This window comes from Labrus mixtus, chromosome 13 (assembly GCF_963584025.1).
Source record: "Labrus mixtus chromosome 13, fLabMix1.1, whole genome shotgun sequence".
Lineage (NCBI taxonomy): Eukaryota > Metazoa > Chordata > Actinopteri > Labriformes > Labridae > Labrus > Labrus mixtus.
This window is the reverse complement of record NC_083624.1, coordinates 12139161-12153654: the sequence shown is the minus strand read 5'-3', so window position 1 is coordinate 12153654 and position 14494 is coordinate 12139161. Positions and strand designations below refer to the sequence as shown.

General features: G+C 39.3%; 1 protein-coding gene across 1 annotated transcript in view; it reads left to right on the top strand.

Annotated features, from left to right (window-relative positions):
• lrp1bb (low density lipoprotein receptor-related protein 1Bb) overlaps window positions 1–14494 on the top strand; it is a 267014-nt gene that overhangs the window by 150177 nt on the left and 102343 nt on the right. Inside the window, exons 19-25 of the mRNA XM_061053736.1 lie at window positions 2441–2521; window positions 2680–2850; window positions 4032–4214; window positions 8710–8910; window positions 10812–11057; window positions 13082–13279; window positions 14136–14340. Coding sequence (XP_060909719.1) covers window positions 2441–2521; window positions 2680–2850; window positions 4032–4214; window positions 8710–8910; window positions 10812–11057; window positions 13082–13279; window positions 14136–14340 — 1285 coding nt within the window. The remainder of the gene's footprint in view (window positions 1–2440; window positions 2522–2679; window positions 2851–4031; window positions 4215–8709; window positions 8911–10811; window positions 11058–13081; window positions 13280–14135; window positions 14341–14494) is intronic.

The following is a 14494-nucleotide window of genomic DNA, read 5'->3' as shown; positions in this document are numbered from 1 at the left end:
TGAAAGAACTCCCAAGAGTATGTGTCTATCAAATCATGGTTAAACATTTATAGTACCATGATGCGTTTAGCAAAAGTATGCCTCCCATTTACACACTTTGATGTAGCCCAGCTGGTGATCTAAATCAGGTTGACATTTTCATTGACTTTAAGGAACTATGTCACTATTCAGGATTTTGACACCTGCCAAGGTCTTGAAAGATTATGAATTTTAAAATCATCAGCTTAAGCTGCAATTATGTACCCTGTGTCACAAGATACAGAATATTCTGGTTGGGTGGGTGGACAGCTTGTCAAACACTCAATCACTGCACATTTTTTACGTGACTAGCTGAATAGTGTGCTCTTGTCTCTCACACAAAGTTAAAATCATCGTTTTAGAAGCTGAAATATTAATGCCCAGTTCTTTGGAACAAGATGTAGACATGCCCTGTATGATGGCTTCAGCTTGGAGGGATGGTGACGACTAAACTTCATAATTGTAATGAGTTCACTATCCTTAAGTCATGTGTGAGTGGTTTTAAACACACTGTCGGTGAAAGTTTCAGTCTGTGCTCAGGATAAATCTTGGGAAACATAAATTGAAAAAAAGGAAAACCAAGGCACAGCACATCTGCCTGAGCTTTGAAGATGTATTTAGCATTTTTATTCAGAAGCAGACATCGTTTTAAGCTGTAAAATATGTTTTCTTAGCAGCAGGTTGAACTGGATGAATTACGGGCATAGAATTAAAAGATAGGCGTAAAGGTTTAAGATCCCCTCTTATCACTCTGTGTATTAAAGCAGCTTTTTACAGTGATTGATGTTTGCCAAACTCTGCACTGTGCTGTCTCACCTCAGCCTCCCTTTGTGTGTCCTAAGCTGCTCCAGTACGCACTCACAAACAGCCAGGGTGTAAGCAGTAATTAAAGTTCATGCTCGGCTTCATTCAATCATAATCAAGCTGTGCAGCAAAACATATTTCTCCCATACTGTTGTCTGAGTTTCCTCAGGCATGACTTCTCTGTAGGCACTCTACTGTGAAGCTCTGGCAGCTCACTTAGCTTCAGTGCAGCTACTGTGGGTTTTTTGAACACCTGAAGCTCAGTGGTGGCCGCCTTCGAGATTGATGCTAATTTGGATTTTGTTTGTCAGTAGTTTAGTAGTTGTCACACAGTGTCTCATATTGGGCTCTCTGTTTACTTCTGTCATTATTTATGGATGCCACCGTTCCATTTTTTTTTGCCAGGCTCACTGTTTACTCGAAACCTTCATTATTTATGGATGTTCGTGCTTCATTTTTAATGAATGTTAAATTCCAGCCAGTCATGTAGCGTCACTGAGACCGAGCATATTTGTGGGAAATATAGAAGACACTTGTCTGATAAAGATACTGTATGTCTCCTCGAAAGCGTCAGAGGTATTTCAGACAGCAGCAGCAGATGCCAACAATTCAATTCATTGACTTGCATTTTTTACTGAAGTCAATAAAGCTTCAGGCTTTCAGTTAGGGTATTTGAAAGGTGCTGTATATATAGTATCTCAAAATAGGAAACAAGAATGGTATCTGACAGGAATGAGAATTTAAATCCAGACAACGTTATTGATGCACAAAACTCCGTCAAATCTGTATTCTATAGTTACTGCAGCACTGGTAGACAATATTGATTATATAACTAGACCATTAAAGCTCATGAATTGCAGTCATGGATGCTGGATAAGCATTTGACTGACTCGAGAGGGGGGTCATTGATTTGGTATCTCCAGCTTAAATTCTCAAGTTTAGTTCCTTTACAAGGCCTACTGTAATGATAAATACGTGACTGGTGTTTAATAGGAAGGTGTGAGAGTGGAGAAACAAAACAGGTTATTTTAAAACAGTTCCATAAAAAGTAAGAGGTTGATGATTGGAGTCATAACTGGAGAGAGAATGAGTGAAAACAGATCCAGTATAGGATAAAACATGGCTATGCAGCGCCTCAATGAGTATAAAGCATTAATCAAGAAAAATATTGTCAGTTAACTTTCAACTTTTACTTTCCCCTACCGCCCAAGGCCGCCTCTTCTTTAACACCTACTTGGAGAAGCATACCGAATATATATTCTTAATGCTTAGTTTCAAATACCGCATCCCTTGTTTTTTTTTATCCCAAGCCTTTAAAGCTTACAACAGCATGTTATAGCATCTATTCTAGGTTTTCATTAGAAAAATGCTCTGTGAATGAGAAGATCTTGATTCAGTCTCAACCGCAGTTACATGACACTTTAGATATATGACTTGTGTATCAGTTGATCAAATTGGAATAACATGAAGACTGTACTTCTAAACATTAAACTCACTCCATGATGTTGAAGCAGTTTCAAGTATCCAATCAATGTGTAGAATTACAGTGCAGTCGTGTTTAATTGGACTGGCATTTCATTTGACATTTGATTTGTGTACCTATCAACACACCTTTCAGCCTTTCCCACCTGTGAGCCCCTGACCCAGTTCAGCTGCTCCAATGGACGATGCATCAATATGCAGTGGCATTGTGACTCAGGTAAGGGAGATATTTTTGGGGAAATACTCATTACAAGAGATGCTCAACCATTAATTCACTAAACGACAACAACAACATCATCTCACAGCGAGGACACATCTGTGTGTAAGTGTACAGCTTTGCATCAGTTTTTAAAAAAATGTTTTTATTGTGTGCAGAGGATGATTGTGGAGATCGCAGTGATGAAGTGGGCTGCATCCAGTCCTGCTCCAACACCCAGTTCCAGTGCACAAGTGGCCGCTGTATCCCAGACCACTGGGCCTGTGATGGTGATAATGACTGTGGAGACTACAGCGATGAGAACACGACCTGCAGAGGTGGATCAGCATGTAAGCATTACCTTTTGAATGCTGTGAAGTTTTGAAAACGATAACAAAAAAGAAAAAGATAAAAAAAAAAACCTCCAGCAAAAGATAAGCTCTGTTTAAAGCATATTTTACATACAAATTCTGGAACGCAATGTATTTGTAAAGACCTTTATTAAGTCATTGCTTGTTTTTTTGTTTTTTTTTTCATTGAAAGACCGACCTTAAAGCGGATATTGTATGTTTTCTTTTTTTACTTTCTGAAAGAGTAGCTATCCTCTGTTTAATTCAAATCAATGCTTAAATGTAAATGTTGTTATTACATTGTAAATAATTTACCAGCTTCAGTCGAATAACTTTGTCTCACACTCACGTGTCACTAATCGTATTTGGTCTCTGGTCTGGGGGAATTTTACCGTCAGGAGTTGAATCATTTAATCTAATTACCACACACACCTCATGCAAGCTCCTAGAAACTCACAGCTGACTTGCTTGTCACTAGAATGTGCAGACTATTCATCAAACTGTTTCCTGACGGGAACCGCAGGCTTCTCCTCTCCCCCGTGTCTGCTTCTGCTTACCCCTCAGGGGATTGAATCTGTCTCGCTTTGCCCTGGCTTTAAGAGAAATCTTGTTTGGGCTTGACTTTTACGTGATAAGCGAATGGTTAATCAGATTCAGGCTGTTCTCTACACTCAATTCACCATGTCATGATTTGAACTAATGCATATTGATTTATTTTTTAATCTGCTGAAAATGTTTTAATGTAGCACACACAAGGATGAAGAACCTGTTTGATGTCATCCTACTTTGCTTGATGTTATTTGGTTTAAAAACTTCTTTGTATGGCCGCCGTTTCAGCTCTTATGTATCAATAGGTCTGTTCAGCCATGCAACACCCACAGAACATTGCCGTGGTGTAACCAGTTTTGTTTATTTGATGTGAACGGTTGCAGTACAAAGATAAAGTGACCTCAGTCATTAGACAAGACAGAAACATCTTAGACACTGAAGTCTAATAACTTCCCTTCCCTTTCGATCTAAGTGACCTGTTATTGCTGCCAAGTGCCCTCCGAGGAAAGATAAAAGTTTGTAAACAGTAAAAGATGTCTTGTGAAATAACAGTTGAATACTCCTGTGCCTGTGCCCATGACAGAGTGTAGTGGATCTGTGCAACAGTAATTGTTGAATGCCTGTTGTTTCAGTGCTGCCATCTGTGATCGAGTGCAGTGGAGAGGAATTCCACTGCGTCACAGACGGGACCTGCATCCCAGAACGCTGGAGATGTGACGGAGACAAGGACTGTGAGGATGGGAGTGATGAGAAAGATTGTGAGGGCACCAAAAGGATGTGCGACCCCAAAGCCAAGTTTACCTGCAAAGATACAGGTAGTGTACAACAAACCAAGGTCACAATAAAATATATACGTACAGTGACAACATCCATTTTTCTTTTTTTTTAAAGATTTCTGGTTTTTTTGTGCCTTTATTTGAGAGATAGGAAAGTGGATAGATGGATGGAAATCAGGGAGAGAGAGTGGGGAATGACTTGCGGGAAAGGAGCCACAGGTTAGATTCGAACCCGGGCCGCCCGCATTGAGCCTCCATATATGGGGCGTGCACACTAACCACTGTGCCACCAGTGCCCCACAACATCCATTTCTATGTAGAACTTAGCAAAAAGAGGGCAGCCCCCCCACCTCTAAACATCTCTAAAACATCTTCCAAAAGATTCAGATGAAGTCTGACACACGTAAACGCTGTTGTAGTGTTGATTTATACACTTCATTAGTCATCAGTCACAGATAATTTTGGTTGGTCCGTGGTGTAAAATCTGATCCTGAGGCATTTGACTTGAGTAAGTAGAGCTTGCATCATTCATCTGAGATAAACGTTATAGTGTAATTCCATGGCAGCTTGGCTGAACTTATTAGAGCGTGAAGGACGATAACACACAGTGACAGAGAGAGAACTAAATCAGCTGCCTTGATTATTGACTATTGCATATCATTTATGTGAATATACATATAACAGAACAGGTTATCCTATTCTTGGAACTCTGTGTGGGGTTTACATCATGGAATGTTAAATGTCATCAAAACAATCATGATTTTTAAATTTCATAGTTTGGAGTTTATATAAAGAAGCAACGCCAATCTGCACACCAAGGAGCTCCTATTTTTGAAGTATTTATTGACAAGTGACGCATCGAGCCAACATGCTCGTCCTCAGACTTGGAAGTGTTTTTGTGAGTTGCCATTTTAAGTACACATACATACGTGACCCAAGACAGCTGAAATTCATCATTTTCTAATCAGGTACCAAAGACAAACATAGAAATATACATTATTAAAGTAGCATACTATCCTTAAGATAAATCAACATATAAATATCCTCTGAAGAACACAGACATTCATAACATGCACCGTTTAAGTACATACAGAGAACTATATATTTCAATCTACCTACATAAACATACATGACACAACTGTGATCTAGGTTTTTCATGTAGTGTGATCATAGAAGTTTGATCTATTTCTAATCTGAAAATGCACTTTATCTTTTAGATCTTTCTTAATACTTAACCTTCACATTCAAATCTGTAACAAACTAAATATTTTCAACAAAGGCTAAACATAAGATCCCTGTGCCTCCAGACTTTTTGTTTCTGTTTTAAGAAAGGAGGAGAGTATCTCAGTCATTATATTAACATTTGTTTTTGTGTATCACATACAAAGGATGCTGCCAAATGGCTCTCTTCCCTTTCATGAAGGCTTCCCTCTCTGACAGCCTCTGAAGGCTTAAACCACTCTCTACTCCTCAGCAGTGCATGCGTTATGCACTTTTTCAACCAATTAGGACAAACCATTGAAATGGCCTGTTTGAACTCCCAAGTTCCTCAAAGTTAGATTTCACCTTCTTTTAGCAGATGAAAGGAGAAGGTCAGACAAAGACTCCGTTTCTCTTTGTCTTTAGCTCCACAGTTCCCCGCTCATCCCTTGACAGTATTATCAAGAATGGAAGCAACGCTGCGTAGTAAAGGGGTTGGTTAGACCACACAATTATTATTCACAGTAATACTGCAGTGTCACCCCCCTGTGCACTGGTGCAGTTCATTCTGTCCTCTCTAGAAGAACAGAGTGCCCTCTCGAACAATATTCAAAACTGTTTTTAAACAGTTCGGATGGATGAAAAGGAGAGGGGTGTATTTCCTTTTGAAATTTCACTGATTAAAAAAAACACAGATATGAAACTCAGGTGAAACCTATGCCAAATTAAAAACGTCTAGTATATACAGTATATTAGGCTTTATTGATCTATAATTGAACTTGGTTCTTATGTCTCCAGTTTGCACACATTTAAGCCTGTTTGTGCATTTATTTGCTGTACTGACCAAATTGTTGATTTAAGATGCAACGATACGAAGGCTTATCTGACCTGTAAATGATTATTACTGAAGACAGACAGGATACCTCCTTATCAATGCTTCTCTCCTCTCTTCCAAGTATTGTTCTAAAAGCCTTTTCTATTAAAGTTTCACATCGATGGTGACCCATTGATTAACTTCCTCTTCACAGATGATTTAGTTTGATTAGAGATACATAATGAATCCATCATTCTGTGCTTATATTACATTTTGCCATCTTATTCTTGGTTACCTAATCCAAAATCACGTGATTTCATTTTCAAGTAGAAGATTCAACTCATTCACACCGGCTAAACTGGCTGCATTTCAAAGCAGCTTTGTCACCAAGTTTCTAAGTGAACAGGATAACTTTCAATCATTTGTAACAGCAGACCAAATTGGAACCGACTTTTTTTTTTTATCCCTCTGGTCCATCAAGGACTTTAGTTTGTCATCAGGCCAGAAAGCATCTCTGTCTCTTTCTGTGAACTTCCCATTTCTATCAGCCAACTCTAGTAAAAAGTTCAAGTACTTGAACCACATTATTAATGGAACACACTTTTCCCATTGTACCATATCTATGTCCTTGATTAACTTGTTCATACAAAAAGGCTAAAATATTTAAAGGTTGTCACTTAGTTCCAACCTTTAAATATTTGGCTTCTCTCACATTTGCCACCAAATAATCATTGTTGAAGTTAATTATAATTGATATAGCTTTAGAACTTGTACCTATAGCCATTCTGAAAATCAATCCAGGTTTCTGATTTTGACGTGTGTACATTTATTAAAATAAGCATCTTTGCATAATCATTCTATTTCCTTTTTTATGGACATTTCTAAGAGTCAGTCTATGTTGGGATCCCATAGAGGATCAATCTTTTTTCACAGTCTGAAGCCTTCTGTTACATTTAACATGTTTCTTCTAAATATTGAATTCTTGCTCCAGGTGGTCAGAAACAACACCACAAGAGTAATGGTTTGGTGAAAGGTAAATGTGGTTGAAACTTTCGGGTCCTGATAGCTGAAGTCATAAAGTTCCCTCTTGTTATAATGGGTGTAGGATCTCACTGAGTTTCTGAAATGAGGAGAGTGTTAATTCTTACTTTGGAGATAAAAAATCACAACAACCAACAACTTCATTTGTTTTATTTAAAATATGTGCGGTCAAAGACTTTACTTGTTAACAGGGAGACATTTTTAATATTGTATCTTATTTTTAGTATGATTAACACAGAAAATAACACATCAAATCCATTACACATGTTGGGTACCCGTTTTATGAACCCTCCTTCCATGCTTTCTTGTCTCTGTAATCAGGCAATCACACCTAATAAATGCAGAAATGTTACATTTCAGTGAAATCAAAGAGTACATGTATGATGTTTGAGCTTTCCTCATATTCTGATAGAACATACAAAATATTTTATACAAAATTATTGTTATCGTTACGCTTGATTAGCCAACCTGGTTTGTAGTCCATCCTTTTTGTGAGTCAGACTCCAAGAATAAAGTCAAGTTTGGGGTAGATGGGGATGAAGTATCTTCATCCCCATCTACTTTGCTTTCTACAGCCACTTTCACTGATAAAACCCATCAGGTTGAAATTGTGGGATTTTCTGTGTCACTCAAGGTGAAATTGCTAACATGAATATTGAATTATTCACTTACACAAATGATTAACCTCCTAGACTATTTGCATTACCACAAACACACACATTGTGATGGCACTTAAGATAGAACATATTTTGCTCCAGTGTCATTCATATTTTATGCAAGAGGAACATCATTAATTTTCACATGTGGAATTGCAAACGTGACAAAAGTCAAACATAAAGTGCCACGTGACTGTACATGTTCATAACTTACAGAGAGAAATCTAAACACACAGAGAATCAGCACAGTAACACCTGTCACTTCAGCCCCCCCCACTGGTCCAGCACAAAGCACAAGCCAGTGGGATGTCAAAACCCCATCATGGAGCTTTGATGGAAAAACAGCAAAATGGAATATGCTCTGACCTCAGCTTCACCTGTGTGCAAAAAGGAGACATCCTGACATCAAGATTGTTTTCTTCCTCACCCCTCTCAGTGCTCCCACCTCTCTCCGCTCTCTTTCTAGGCTGCACAGTGAGAGATTTCCAAATTATACTCCAGTGTATGTCTCAGCGAAAGGAATATTGATCCTTTGTGGATTTTTTCATCAAGTTAGACATTTAGCACAGAGTGTGGATATAGTTTGGTGTTGATTTACTTTCTAAAGTTTATACCAAAGATAATGTAGCAACTGAGCTATTGCGAATTTATTCAACACAAATTGAGAATATTAAATTCATTTGTAGTTGAAGTTAAGGCAAGAATCATAGGGTCACTTATTACATCGATTCTGCTTTGTATGCCTAGCAGCAAAACTTTGACGTTTTCTTTCTCAGTATCTTGATTTTAAAAAGTGAATGTCCCCACATCTCATTCTCTACAGGCAAATGTATCACAAAGAGCTGGGTGTGTGATGGGGACATTGACTGTGAGGACCGCTCAGATGAAGAGTCTTGTGAGTCTGCTGTCTGCAAACCACCCAAGTACCCTTGTGCCAACGACACCTCTGTCTGCCTCACCCCTGATAAAATCTGCAATGGCAAAGTGGACTGTCCAGACCGCTCGGATGAAGGACCCATATGTGGTAATATTTGTTCTGTCACTATGTCTTTTTTATTTTTTTTGCTTCATCATCATGAGAGATACTAAAATTGATGCTATATTCCATTACGCTACAAGGCCGTATCTATGTGGGAACTAGAACATTACACACATCTGACTGTGAGCCAAAACATTCATCACCATAACCATCAGGGACTTTAATATGCTGCATATTTAACAGCCACCGCTCTGAAAGTTTCTTGTCAAGATTTTGAGTTTAGGCTCTGACCTGCCTCGTGGTCGGCTACTCAGTTCAGCCCAGAGTTGATTTTGGGGGTTGAGGTTAGGGCTCTGTAAAGGCCAACCAAGTTGTCCATTATTATTAGCTTCCTAATTATCTGCTTTAACAAGATTGTCCTTATTTTGAACTCAACCTCCTGACTAAAATTACCCGAAGTCCCATGGAGGTTAAAAAAGATATATAAATGTTATTATAGTGGTTTGCTGATTACTGTTGATTTCAGTTGTCCGATGGTTAAAAGTTACACAGCATTCCTCTTATGTTGTGCTAAATACATATCAGAAATAGTCGTCATTAAGGCTACATACATGTCTTCTGCCTTCTGCCTTGTCAAAATCTATTGTTACCCTTTCAGTTTGTTGGGTGAAGAATTACTTTAAATTGGCAATGAACAAAAAATGCAAAAATTCTTTCCATGAAATTTTTGTTTCAGCTTGCACCCCACCCAAAAAGAAACAATACAAAAATAAATAAATACAACAACATTACAAAAATGTTGAACACCTTTACATCTCCTAATTTTTTTTTCCCATGAGGTTTCAGTATGTTATCCTCTACTGCAACGCCCTGCACTCACGCTTACTCTCACTTCGATTTCTCGTCTTCTGTTATATCATGTGATGTGGAGACCATGTCCCTGTGGGATCTTGCTACATCCTCTCTTCCAAATTCAGCAGCTTACAGCCTGATGAGGGACCTGTATGTGTTTGTCTCAGAGACCAAACCGACAGAACATGAAGTATTACTCCAGATTTCTGTTGAAGGAAGTGTTTGTCCAGCAACCTTTAGGGGAAGAAAATGATCTCATGTGACTAGCCCAAGCCATCTAATCTCTTGAAGTGAGCAGTGTAAACATGGAGGTTCATTTTCCTGAGCATCACTAACCAAGCCTCAGGGGGGCCCTACAGGACCTTTGAGTGTCTGTTATCATTGCTGAAAAGAAGGCCTATGCCTCTTCATAGACAATTATGTGTTCAGAGGGACCTTGAGGGTCTGATTGATTTGCACCAGCTCAGCAGGACTCACACCCACCATTAACCACCGTGAGCACATATTCCATTCCCCCCTATTGAGAGAGTCAAGGCTATTCTTGCCCACCTTGAAAGGACTGTCTTAATCTCAGTGGGAAAAGAGATGCCTGACCAAAATTGTTTTTACCAATATACTTTTTCATCTTGACCTGGTGGCTTCTATCAAAAACAGGTGTCTAGGCCCGAAAGCAAAACAACTTTTAGACAAGATAAAAGAACATAAGGATAAGGATTGTGTGTCTTCTATCACTTTGAAAAGAAATGATGCATAATGCTCTTTTCTGTGGTTTGCGTTCAAAGCAGTGGAGTAAATAAAAGCCATTCACCCGCAGATGAATACACAGAGAAAAGAGGTGTAATAAGGCTTTCTGATTCATTCTGTTTGACCATGACCTCAAGCCCTGAGTTGAAGATATTCTTGTGATGCTCAAACATAAAACATTGTATGTTCCATCCAATTAAATGCAATGTTTTCAGCTGTGGAGAGTCAGATACTAAAATGGTTACAGTGCCACCACACACATTTCATTTTTCAAAGGCTTTTAAAAATCCACAGTCTCTTCCACAGTGTTTGTACAGTCTCTAAGGATTTTGGCCTTTTTTTTACCCCAGATTTGTGTCTTGTAGCCAGAGGGGGCTGCAGTCACCAGTGCACTGTGGCACCAGGGAAAGGGGTTGTATGTTTTTGTCCCCCTGGGCTTCACCTGGACTCCAGCAACAAGACTTGTGAGGTTGTGGACTACTGCAGCCGTCACCTGAAGTGCAGCCAAGTGTGTGAGCAGTACAAGACCACAGTGAAGTGCTCCTGTTATCCAGGATGGATGCTGGACCCAGACGGAGACAGCTGTCACAGCACAGGTAGCAGACACAAGCCTTTATAATGTTTGTTTTCCTGGTACTGTTTTAGTCATGGCTATGGGCCTATGTTTGCAGTAATATTAAATTGTGTCCTCCCTTCTCAAACCACCAGAGCTTTGTGACTTCATTCAGTTTTGCAGGAGTTTATCTAGGGCCTAAAAACCTTAAAACCCTGTAATTGAGAACATATTTGATTAAGCTGCACAGTAACCATTTTAGATACAATGGCCACAGATATGCTCTTGGCTCTTCCCATTCAGTTTTACTAATAGCCTTGATTAGTTGCTTCTATATTTGAACTTGAATCCAGTTGAATCCAATCAGTCTTTTACAGATACTTTAAAAAGTAAGTTTTCATTCAAACACAACTATAAAATTAAAACTTGAGAAGGGTTATTGGATTTTTTTTTTTCAAACTCCCCTCCTCATTTAAACATCACATTGAGTAAAATATTTTGAAGTACTAATCTTTAATTCTGCCTCATTGTAGCTACATTGGGTAAATCACCAAAAGTCTCATAGAGGCAAGGACAATATTTTAGTGGCATTTTGCTGCAAACAATTCTGTTCCCTTAAATATGATTTAGCCTAGAATGCTGTGGTGAGAAGGCTTGCAAAAATTATCATTTTTAAGTCCTTGTGTGTATATGTTGGCTTTGTGCATCGATAAATGTGTTGAACCTGTTTAAGTGTCCATGTGTCTCTTGTTTCCATTGTGAAAAACATTTCTAAGAAGCAAAAACAATCATACTGATAGAGTGGGAAGGGCCAGAGATGCTCAGTATGCAGACGCTATTTCCAGCTTTAGGACTTGCCACTAGATCCAGCATCTTCTTAGAGGCCCTACAAAATGTATTTCTCATAGAGACTACTTACACATGTATTTACTTTTTCAGGAAATTGAAAACTTTAATGTGTTGATTCCCAAAGTGTTTGGCAACAAATTGGTTTGGCTGCAACTAATGCATACAAATGTGCACCACATGGTGGTGTACACCAGTGAGATATGTTTGAAAGTGGATCAATGGTGAAAGAGAGCCAGCTGAGTGAAATAAATACATGGAACTAAATTAAGGTCAATCGTTTCAATTCCCCATGCAAATTTGACTTTGTATAGACGAACAATGTTAATAATTTTCCACAAATTTTGATGAAACTCAATGAAATGTAGGAAATTGCACTCAGAAGAGTGCAGATCTCTGCCAGGTGTGTCTGGGGGCATATTGGAAGGGAATTCGACCAACTACCTCCAAAACAAACAAGGTTTGAATTTTAATCAGCAGTGCCTCATGAATGCATTAATGGCAGCAAGAAAAAAATATTTATTTATCTTGTACCATGCCTGACTGTGGTGCATCACAAGTATACACTTGAAAGAACAGCATCATTTTCAAACACCACAGCTTTTGGAGATTGTTGAACATAGAGACCTCTCAACCGGAAGGTCCAGGGTTCGATCCCCAGCTGGGCAACATGTCCGATGTGTCCTTGGGCAAGACACTTAACCCCAAATTGCTCCCGCTGCTCCGGTGGTGGTGTATGAATGGGATTAGTTACTTCTGATGGATGATACTACATAGTGATCACTACCATCAGTGTGTGAATGTGAATGAAAGTGTGACAGTGAGCCAGCATGCAGAGTGCCTGGGTTTTTACTATCCTGACTTTTTAAAAAGTGCATTGTGAAGAGCCATCTATGTCAACGTTGTCATATGTTCTTTTGACTTCACCAAACCTCAGAAGAAGGTTTTACACTTTCTATTGGTCATAGATAAAGTATTTCTTGTTACATTTTAGACTTTTTTTTTTCCATTTGACAATAATCAATTCCTTTGAGAATTACAGTGATATATTTAAGTTGCCTCCTGTTAAATAAAATAGGGCCATCACAATGCTAGCCATTGCAAAACCTTGACTTAGTAGCCAAACACTGATTCAGTCACTCAGTTTTATTTTATTTTTTATCATCCTCAAGGCCCTGCTTAAAATAACATGATCCTTGTCCTGTCTATCTCCTCTGCCAGATCCCTTTGAGGCTTTCATCATTTTCTCAATCCGCCACGAGATAAGACGAATAGACCTTCACAAGCGTGACTACAGCTTGCTGGTTCCAGGGCTGAGGAACACCATTGCACTGGACTTCCACTTTAATCGCAGCCTCCTTTACTGGACAGATGTGGTGGAGGATAAGATCTACAGGGGAAGACTCTCCGAATCTGGTGGTATTTACAACCGCGACTACATAACCACTTACAAAAACAAGTCTTATATATCTGAAGATGACTGTGATTTATTAGCTTTAGAGTAAAGTTAAACAATACTTCCCTGGATGCCCTCTGGGCCATTAAACAGGCCTCCAGGACTCACAAAGACTCTTTGGAACTAAGGCCCACGAAGCCCTGTGATATGGCAGAAGAGGTGTAAACCAACTTGATAACCCTACAGCAAACTAATATATTCCAGAATAAGCTTAAACTTGACTGCACTGTGTGACCTTTTGCACCAAGTGGGGCTGACTCTGCTATACAGGATGAAATATGAATTTATTATGCTTAAAAAACAAGTAAGATGTCTGGTCTTGTTAAATAGCCAATAGAGTATACAAGGCCAATACATACAGGTGTGACTTTGTATAGCATATCATAAGACAAAATGATACTCCTGTTGAGAAAAAGCAGGTGAATGTCTCAGTCAGTATATTTTTGGTGGGAATTGTGTGCATGTGCGCTGGCAGTGCATTCACTCGGTTCTCCTCTTTATTTTTCCGTCTGTGGAGGTAAATAAATCATCTCTTAGCTGTACCTGATCCACCCTTTAATGAGACGCACACAAAAGACCTGTCATCTGATAATAACTATCTTTTAAATATCAGAGAGCCCTTTTTAGCAGGTTAATGCAACCCTTATGGAAGCTGCCCTCTTAATATGGAAGAGCTTTCCTCTGAAGTTTCTCTCTGGTTTAAGAATGTTTACCTCCGCAAGGTAAAGAGACACCAGCTGTTCCAGTGCCCTCGACTCCGGAGTACGTCAATGCTTCACAGTCACGCGATGCTCTTCTTTGTTTAAAATGTTGTTTTAGGGGTGACAGGGATTGAGGTGGTCGTACAGCATGGTCTTGCCACCCCAGAGGGCCTGGCTGTGGACTGGATTACCGGAAAGCTTTACTGGATTGACAGCAACCTGGACCAAATAGAGGTGGCCGAGCTTAATGGAGATATGCGCACCACACTGATTGCAGGAGGCATGGAGCATCCACGGGCCATCGCTCTCGACCCAGGCCAGGGGTATGTTATGCACTCCCACATACAGAGCATTTTGTATCTGCGCTATCCATCAGGCACTGAGATTATTGGCAATGGAGTAAAATTACAACGTTCTTTTTCTCACTTCTGCATCTGCCTTGATGTATGAAGATGTCTGCTGTGTTAAGGTCCATTA